General features: G+C 42.6%; 1 protein-coding gene across 1 annotated transcript; it reads left to right on the top strand.

Moving 5' to 3' along the window:
* The first annotated feature begins 5,540 nt into the window (after positions 1-5,540).
* LOC127307000 (uncharacterized) lies at positions 5,541-9,338 on the top strand. Its single transcript, XM_051337697.2, has one exon. It carries the CDS (start codon positions 6,524-6,526, stop codon positions 7,985-7,987), a length of 1,464 nt encoding a protein of 487 aa, XP_051193657.1. The 5' UTR covers positions 5,541-6,523; the 3' UTR covers positions 7,988-9,338.
* Positions 9,339-10,486: the final 1,148 nt, after the last annotated feature.

Genomic DNA, 10,486 nt, shown 5'->3' with positions numbered 1-10,486 from the left:
AGATCGAGGAACCGGTGCTGGCGCTAAGCTCATTTTGCATTTCCAAGTGTCCTCGGTTTCACAGGATTCACCTGCAACTGATAAACCAGGGGCAGCATCGGCACCGTTATCTTTAACCTATGGATCATATCTTTCTGTTTCATCAGGAGATAGAGCATAGCTAAAACCTTCTGACTCACTCGGGGGATCGTAGCCCACAGGCCTTCCGCTCACTATGCCTTTTGTTTGAGGCGTCAAAGTCTAATGAGACAAATGGACCAACTTTCCGGATAGGTTGGTATTATCTCCATCTAGTAGAAAAAAGGTATGACGCGGTCTGGTTTACAAGTAAGAATAAGAAAGGAAAGAAGCAGTAGCTTCCATCTCTTTACAATAATCGATTGACCTCCGCGTGAGAGGGAAATTCTTGATCAACCCATGAACGGCCCGCTGCCCCACTCACTTCACTTCGGAGGATATAGTTGAACAGCTTAAGAAGAAATAAGGTACCGACGAGTCTCTTTGCTAAGCTTTTCAATATGTTCGTGGAGACAAATCAGCTCAAGATCAAAGGAAGGTGCCTCGCGTGGTGCCAATATCAGTTAGTTCGACTTCATGACTACCTTCTGCACTACCTTAGTTCCAACTGAGGGCCAAGGGAAGCGAAACCTTTGTTCTAAAGTAGCTATCGACCGCAAGGGCTGCGGCACCGATCGCGAAGTACCCACCTCCGAAACCCAACCCTGTTAACCGTCAAGCTTCAATCAATGCGTTCTCCAGTATTAGCTATATTCTCGGTTTCATCGTAGGAATAAGATGTCAGAATTGGATCAAATTGTACAAGTAGGTCAGACCGAACACTTTAGAAATCTGGATTTGACACAAAACACCTCTCTTGATACTCATATCGAGAATATGAAATGAACAGCTTTCCTATTTCGCTATCTTGCTTGGATAGCTTAGGCTTTTCCTTCCTCATTCACCAATCTATCTCAGTAGGGAAAAGAGGAGTTATGGTATAGAGAATACCGACCTACTGGATGCATTGATTAGGGACAAAGACCTGGTATTTCAAGTCAAGCTTAGGCGAAGAGGTCCTTGAACCGCAATCGATGGAAAAGATCGAATTGGAGTGGAGTGTCTGTCGGCAGTAAGGCTAAGCCATCTGCCTCGCTCTCTATCTGGTAGTATATGCTCTGATCGAGGCCCTATTCTTATTATGATGATTTGGATATTGAATTGCCTTTGACTGATTCATCTTACCATTTTACTATAGTTTTTATCCAGTGAGTTTAACATGAGCGGAATTGGTGTACTTGACCAGTAGTGAACTCTCAGTTGTGTTCGATAGTCGGTTACGAGTTCCCATATCTTACGCAACCTTACCTTTTCTTACTATGGGCCAAATTGCGGAGGAAAGCAGAATCACTGTTTTTCGTAGAACTCACTTTTGCTACTGGAGAGTACCTTCCACCAGGTCAGAGCCATGGATCCAAAGCCTACTAGTTAGCTTTGAAGGTTTAGGCTTGAGAGAAATCTTGAACTGAACAGAGCACTCCCGCCTATTGATCTTACGGCACCCTTATCTTTTGTTGGACTCTCAGGTTCACGCCAACCTAAAACGAAAACAGGGGAAAGAAGGTAAATAAGAAAATCCTAGAGTTCATAGGGATCCACCACATAGTAACGAGGCCACGGTTCAAGCAAGTACTAATGTCGAGTCAAGACACAAGCGGCTAACTTCCTCCAATTTGGAGAAATGGAAATAGAAGCTCTCGAACCTACCTATTCCGAAGTAAGTTTAGGATCAATAACCAAGCTAGCTGTCTATTGAAAAGAGACCCGATCCTTTTGGTTGACTGAATGAAGAAGAGGAAATTTAGAAAAAGTACTACTTTGCCACTAGGGGAGATCAAAAAGTGCAGAACTGGGATGCCGAAAATAGGCATTTTCAAAGCATAATTCGATTTTATGTACTTTTGGCCTATGGTGGCATAACTTTTTTCTTGTTTTTGGTCCGTTTTTCGACTGCTTACTAAGGCAAAAGTCAAGTTCTATCTCGCCTAGTGGCAAAAGTCATGATTTTGCATTTGCCTTCTAAAAAGCGGTTTTTGCGGCTCCATTTTCCGATCAGTTCTATCCCGCCTAGTGGCAAAAGTAGTCAATTTTAGATTTCCCTCTAAATTAGCGATTTTTCAGCCTCCATTTTCTGAGAACTTCTATCTCGCCATGGGCGAAACCTAGCAAAATGGAGAAATTCTGCAGTATTGGGTTCTTCTTCTGCTTTCACCGCAGGATTGGCTTAATCTTTCCTTTCACTCTACAAAGCTATATCTTTGATTCCGGTTACTGCGTTCTGTTAGCTACTCAATAACAGGCTTTGTGTTGCTTCGCGCTCATAGCTACACCACTCAATATGCTTGAACGGCCTACTGGTGGCCCATAAATCATAGGTTAAGGCTCAGGCTTGCTATTGACTGATAAATAAAGGCTTAAGGCTCTCAAACAATAGAATAAAACAAAGCATAAGGATTGCTTTCACTCTACAAAGGCATACCTAGCTTCTTTGCCGACTCTACTTGGCATCGTATTAAGCAGGAAAGAGCTAAAAGGCTGAATGCAATGCAATGATGGGAAGAAGCATCATTGAGGAATGGGAGCTTAAGCCAGACCTAGGAGATCACAGCTGGGTATTGAGCAGCCAAGCATGCGAAGCAAGCGCTTTAATGAAATCCTGCGGTGAAACCGACAGATAACCTTAAGATAAGTAGGCCGTGAAACCAGTTCATTGTTTTATTAGGTAGATGCTGGATAACCGAAATCATAGCTGAAGGAAATAGAACGCATGGAGGAACCTTAATCAATGGAGAAGTCAATAGTTATTGATAAGCTGATGAATGGCACAAGGATGGTATTGACTTCTTATCTGGGATATCCATACTACCTACTGCCTATTGTGACCATGAACTGAAGAGGGATCTACTACGATGTGATGATATGGTTGAATTCTACCTTATACACAGACAGAGATGAAATTCTACATGAAGTTGTGTTGATAAGATCAGAGCCAGCTACTATTCCTAAGTACCAGCTAGATTGTTTATCCAATTCTTTCTCAGAGTTTCATGAAGCAAAACCATAAAAGAAATGGAATATTCCGCAAAACAGTGATTCACAAAAGCTTAGATGAAGAAAGAAGCTGATGAAATTCAATCCTACACTATTACCAAGAACTCACTTAATAAAATCAAAGGGAAAGGTACATTGATACTGTTATTACTGGGGAGAAAGAGAAGGTATTTCAATCAAGTAGGCGTCAAACAAAGAGGTTGGCATAAAACATTACCATTTCCAATACTAGAATAACCTCATGCCTGATCGAAGCAGTCAGCATAAAGTAGGGATGATATTGAGATAAGATAAGCTAGGTGAATGTTAGTAGCATGCTAAAATATGGGCAGCAATAGATACTGAGAGAATCAAAGGAAAGCATATCTATGATAATAGCCTGCTTAAATCAAGGAAGTCATCAACTCGCTAATTTATTGGTCCCCGGGAGCATAACAATGATAGTGCATTTTCCTCTTGTTTTTCCATCAGCTCGTGGAACAGAACTGAACGGAGCAGCAGAGCCGGAAAAGAAAGATACCGAAATTCGCCTTGGTTTCACCTAATTTAGGTTGGCTCTTTTAACGAATTAATGAACGAAATAAACAAATATAAGGTCCTGAAAGATGGGTAAGTATAGGTATCCTGCTCCTAATGAATGATTTCTCGTTGTGGGTTGGCACCAAGGCTAGGGATAGACAATGAATGGTGGTATTAGCCATGGATTACAGGTAGTCTCATCATTTACCCATCTTATGGAAGGCATTAACCAGCTCCTCAACTCTCAAGCGGCTTCCTCTCTCTCCGTTGATGTTGCCCGACCCTTTTGCCATAGATATACTGGATGAAGCTCCTGCGCAGTAACCTAAATCAATGGAGAAGGAAAAAAAGGAAAGGCATAGGATAGAGAGTGGAATCATCCGCGTATCTATTATTAGTTGAGAACCTTAAAAGGAGCTATTGTGACCAATCTTTTTTGCTTTTGTTTCGACTTTATTAGTTAGGCACAAGGTTGACACTAAACAATATCTAGAGGGAACACGCATTGCATCTATCCTTCCAAAACAAACCTACTTCTTTGACTAAGCCGTAGAAATGCTTCATACTTGCTACCCTTGCGGAACCACTAGACTTGATCTTGAGGCAAGACTTTGCGCCTATCCTGACTTCGTGGTATCAATAGGAGACCTTACTTTCACATACTGCCGATTAATAAGACATAGATGATCTCAGAATAAGACATAGATGGATGATCTCCGGGTGGTTTAAAGAAAGGGTGTGCCCTAGCATCTTCGGTCTTACAGCGAATAGCTTCCCCGCTTAACTAGCCATCCAACTCTATCTCAATTCGACACACCCAGACATTCCAACTAGACTTTCACTAGATTCAGTATCAGTAAGAGAAGTGGTTACTCTGCCCTTTGCCAGATTAGTGGAAAGTTCAGACAAGAGCAGAACAGAGCGAAGAGAATGGGTTTCAGCAGGAGACCTGCCATTTCTCATCAAGAACAATAGCTAAGGGCCCTGTGATACTACCGCTTGGATCTGGCGATAGTCAATCCGTTGTCAAGCAAGACGAGAAAGCTTACTTTCACAAGCATAGCAATCCCAAATCAATAGAGAGTTTGACTCAGCCATTCCAGATAAATAGAGTTAGCCGTAGCCATTCTAGTCATTCCAAGCTGAAGGCAAAGATAATCCAATGCTGGAAGATAGCTAGGGTGATAGGAATAGGAGCGGAGCGCCCCTTTCCTGTTCTGAAGCAGTGGGAGAACGTCGCCGTCCTATATCTGGTTCTGGCAGGATGTGTGCATTCTACCTATCCACAAACCAACTGTTGTCAGGCCTGTGTTCGTAGTGGGCGAGTCCCCGTGCATGAAGTCAGTGGATTCGAGAATGTGGTCCCTCCTCTCTTTTGACCAGTCCTTGGCTTCTTTGTTTGATGATGGGCCCGGCTAGATAACAAAACAATGAAATAGCACGGTGAGAAATCTTCTTGATGAAATCTTACTGATTCGACTCGGATAGTATAGGCTGCGCCTTTTTCTTTCCCGTCCTACAAATTGAAACCGTTCTAGCTTGATACTGCGATATCGGAAAATCATCCAACGGAGCATGGAAACCATTTCGGTGGCGGTAATGGCCTCCAGTAGTTTTCTATGGAACCATACCACTATGGTCATCTATATGATTAGACCGTGCCGCTTCACTAGACTTTCCTGAACCATCCATTTGATCCCCACGGTCGTGACACCACTTTCTAAACAAAAGTTGGCTAAATCCAATGCGGAACCAAGCAGTAAGATAAATTCATCATGGTAATTATTACTCGAAAACCAAAGTGGAACGGAGAGAACGGAGAGTCAGTTACAATGACTCAATTGTTGAGGAATCATGTTGAAAGAACAACATTCTGTGTCATAAATATCGTATATAGACATTTTTCATGTATATCCGGACGACGCTTTTGATTCCATTATGAAAGTACGCTGTACTGGACTTGCACCCCTAGTTACGCAGAAGTGCAAGCACAGAAGCGGATGACCGGACCTTACCAACATACTCCAAAAGTATTCTATACTGGGGTCTGTGCTCTTGACAAGCAGTGTTTCCAGTCTAGCTGTGTCAAATCGGGTGTTCAGTGTCCTTCTAGGTTCTGGCTGGTAGAGCAGAGGACTGAAAATCCTCTTTAGTTTAGCGCGTTGGACTCTAAATCCTTGCTGCGCTTGCTGTGGTTCGAATCCACCTCAGAACGAACAATGAATGAATGTGGGCGGTCAACCAGGTAAGCCTGTGCCCAGGAAAGAAAGGACTAGGGAGGGATTGAGAGAAGCTTTCACAGTGGAAAATGAAAAAAAGCATATCGTTCTTAGAAATTGTGGAATTTGACTCAGTTAGAGCTATGGTTTAGCATCAAGAGGGAAGTTTTGTAAAAGCAACAGGAAGAATTGCTCAGATACCCGTGAGCGAGGCTTACTTGGGTCGTGTTATAAATGCTCTGGCTAAACCTATTGATGGGAGAGGCTAAATTGTAGCTTCGGAATCTCGCTTAATTGAATCTCCTGCTCCGGGTAGAATTTCCAGGCGTTCTGTATATGAACCCCTTCAAACAGGGCTTATTGCTATCGATTCGATGATCCCCATAGGGCGCGGTCAGCGAGAGTTCATTATTGGGGACAGACAGACTGGCAAAACAGCAGTAGCCACAGATACAATTCGAAAGACAAAAGGGAAAGATGTAAGAAGAACGAGAGCGAGCCAACTTCACCCGCCTTTCTTTCTATCTGAGTTCTTCCCTCTTTCTGCTTTCGAACTACTGGTTATGTCACCACCTTTGATGTTGACTCTGACTCTGAGTGGTTAGAAGATCAGCAGATAACCTATTCGAATTTCTTACTTACCACCTGTATCTCAGGAAACAAAACAAAAACCGGAAATGACAATCCTTTCGATAGTATGTACTAAATTACTTTGTACGAATGCACATCTCGGCCGTCGGGTAGCTGATCACCATTTCAAAGTCTATATCCGTGGTTCAAGAAATGGAATTGCTATTCTCGATTCAGACAAGACACTGATTTGTTTACGAAACGCTCTTCATTTTATAGGATCTCCCAGTCGTCAAAAAGGCCGTTCCTTCTTTTTAAAGACCAATCATTTATTTTATTTGGAGATAATGGAAGAAATGGCGAGCTATTTAAGAAGCTATTTAAGAAATGTGAATTCTCATTGTTTCGATGATTCTCAATGGAAGATCGGGGCGTTTTTGACCAATTCTTTTGCAAATAAAAAAAAATTCCGTTCAAGAAAGAAGAAGATCCATTTTGGGCTGAACCAACAACCTGATTGTGTGGTTATTCTGAATGCAGATAGAAAGTCTTCGGTCATACTGGAAGCTGATCGATCACAAATACCTATACCATCCTTAGGTGATTCTACGATCCCATGGGAATCCTATAAAAGAATCACTTATCCCATCCCATCTAGGGATACTATAGAAATAGTTTACTTTTTTTGTCATTCGATCATGAAAACAGTGATCATTGAACAGAAAGCGATGACGGTGGAAACTAAATCCCGAATCAAAAAAACCAATTCCACTTTCCCTAGGGGGACCATGGTGAGAGGAGCCTCCTCCTCAACCTCTTCCCCAAAAAGGGGAAGGGGAAACTATTATTGCATTTGGAGGCTTCTTTTCACTCTAGCGGCTGTTGTGGTAGCAACCGTTTTTTTACAAGTTGATCCCTCTTTTTTCGCGTCCGATCAAGCTAGGGAACTTCTAATCGAATGGATTATATCACTTTCGCAATCTGCTTATCATATTTTGAGGGCAATTTTGGAAGAAACCTGGAATGGACGTGAGCGCTGTGCTCCCATGGGAGGGACGGAACTGGAAAGTCCTTCCCGTTCGGGGGAGGAAACGTACAAAGCCCCACACGTTCATCTAATGCTATCATCTGATAGTGATAGTGATAGCGTTAACCAAGGGGGTGGGAGCGATTTAAGTATTGACCTCAGCCGAACGGCTGAGTGTCAGGAACATATTCGGCAATATGCCGAAACAATAAAAGATTTTAGAATTGACGAGCAATTTGAGAGTTTCAAAAACGATGAATTCACTAAACCGCTCTATGAGCAATTATGTGCCTACGTGGGAGACGCGGATGCTGTCAAAAACGAATGTCTCCGGGAAATCTCGGAGAACTTTGATTCAACAGACGCCGGATTAATTGATTTCGTCAAGCAGACGGATACTAGTGAAGGGCAAAGAGTAGTTATATTTGATCTTATCAAGCTTCATTTTCTAGATGAGCTAGATAAACTCCCACCCGAACTACAACTAAATGCAAATCCAGAGAATGAGTCTTCGTCTGAAGATGATTCAGATGAGGATGAATGAGATATACTAACTTATTATTCACACGAGTAGCTAATAAAGAATGGGGGAAGTACGTAATAGGTCTCAAATTTTCTGATAACAAGAATGACTACTGTATTCACCACTAATGAGGTCATCTTTAGAATGTGGAATTCCTAGTTATGGGCTAATAGAACATGGATGGTGTAGTGATCTATCACGAGGCCACTTTAACCGGGATTCTGGTTGAAGTGGGATAGAAGAGTGGGTATGTGGGCTTCTATCACAAGTTTCGAATCTATATAGAATTGGTAAACACTCTTTCTTGAGGAAGTATTTTAGATCTCTGGTTTGTTGATCAAGGATACACTAGTAATCGAAATTGCATGAATGATATAATAATACCGACTTGATTACCCATTCATATAGAACAGAACTAACAGGCATGCACAAGGGGCTGCACCAAGTCCATATAAGATTCATGGATGTGGCAATCTAAGTTAGAAAACTAACAATACGCTAGAGTCAAATGTGGTAGGACGGATAAGCCAAATCTCGCCTAGAAGTTACGGCACCTGGAGCAATAAGTAGTTAAGTTAGAAAGCAATGGTTTATAGAGCCAAGGAGAGCTACTGAATATGGTGAATCCAATATATGAGAAATCCTCCGTGAAAACCGAGTACGAGCAACGGTCGGGTCTGCTGCCCCTTCCTTCTCAGCGTACAGCTGCAGATTGGATAAATGGTTCGTTTTTGTAAGGAAAGGAATATGTACCTTTACCGCGATCATCATCCCCTGGTTCACGGGCAGTTGAGCCACGGTGTCGATCGAATCCAAAGATGAATTCCTCTTCTTGTGTATTCTGTTATTCGAAGCCCGGTTCTGCCTTGTGTTAAGCTCGGAAGCAATACCTGCTAAGTCTTACAGACCAACTTGAGGACTCAAGCCAACCGCTGACTGACTTCTCGATGGCCCGATAAAAGCAATTAGAAAACAAATATAAGTAGTTCCACACACAGGGCTTTGTTTGAAAGACAGAGGTATGTTCGTAAAGGTAGGCTAGGCGCAGCGCAATCCTTAGAAAGCATACCTAGATTCAAAGCCCACTCTTTCCTTCAGCTTCCACCGCTGTCTTATGCGGCAAATAACCACCTAGGGAGTAGAAGTTTATTATTGTTTTCGGTCTTTTTTTCGCCTACTTGTCTCTATTTCGATTGCATTCTATGTCAACAGGTTTAGTTTAGCTTTATCGATAACTATCTCCTCTTGATGGAAGAACAGAAATATCATTAGGAATAGGCTTTATTGGAATAAGCAGATGGGAGATTGGATTGGGACGACCAGTCGGTATTCGAAGATCCTTTGGGCTTAAATAGACTAATAAAGACATTCGCACAGAGCACACGATTCGCTAACTAGTCAGGATTCAGATTTGGTGTAGCATAGTTTGGATCAGTAATATCATGACCTGAGCAGGCATCCTTCACCTCGGAATTTACCATATTATGAACAGTAAAAGTGAACGTGGATGCTGCTTTCTGTCCGGATACTGGAATTGGCGCAACTGGAGCAATTATCCGAGATGCGGCGGGCATGTTCATTGCGGCCTGCAGTGTTCTGCTCCCTCGGGCACTGATTGATGCACGATCTTGTCAAATTGATTGATTTAGCTGGCGACGAAAAAGAGCACGAAATGCAACTTGAAAACGCGTATGAAAAGTTCCATAGTTGATGTGATGGATGTGCCCGGTATCGATCAATGAAACATCGGCTCGACGCAGGATTTCAATAGAACGAAAAACAGGGATCATTGCAGAGTGATCGCTAGCTATCTGGCTTGAAAAGGTGGTCCGGGAGCTTCCATGGTGGAATGATGACGGAACCTGCAAACCAGGAAAGGAAAAAAGGGTTAATCATACAGTGTAGGTTCGATTCCTGCCGGATGCACAACGTCTTCTTAATAAGTCAATATCTCAATCACAACCAGAAGGTCACCGATTCACGCCTTAAGACCCACGCGTGGTTAGTTCGGAAGGAACGTTCGTTACTATTGTTCCTATGACCAAACTAAGCTAGCTGTCTGTATCGGCGCGCCCCCCTTATAGATAATGCGGTGAATACATGTGGTCTTTGTGACACTTGGGTTACATTGGGCTCGATTGGACGTTTGAAAGTGAAAGGAAAATAGCATCTCTCTCATGAGAGTGTCCTAAATACCTCCCCTAGAAATATCATCGGTAGGGTCTCTTGTCGCGTCCGCTCTAAAATGGGGGTACTTTTGTGCAATTGGTTTTAACAAAAAATACTCCACCACACGCAGCCCCTAAAAAGAGGGGCGCTCTATCAACTGAGCTAAGTTACCATTTTCTTTCAGTTGATTCGGTCAAGCTGTTTATCTTTACTGGACGATAATTCTTTTAGGGCGAACAATGCATTCTCCACTTCTGCTCCGGGGTGGTTGTTAAGCGAGTCCTGGTCTAGTCGATTGCAACAGGGACACGAAATGTTGAGGAAATTGATGCAAATCCTCCAGTCAATAGG

Source organism: Lolium perenne, chromosome 6 (genome assembly GCF_019359855.2).
Source record: "Lolium perenne isolate Kyuss_39 chromosome 6, Kyuss_2.0, whole genome shotgun sequence".
In the NCBI taxonomy this organism is placed as follows: domain Eukaryota; kingdom Viridiplantae; phylum Streptophyta; class Magnoliopsida; order Poales; family Poaceae; genus Lolium; species Lolium perenne.
This window is presented reverse-complemented; position numbering and strand designations above follow the sequence as displayed.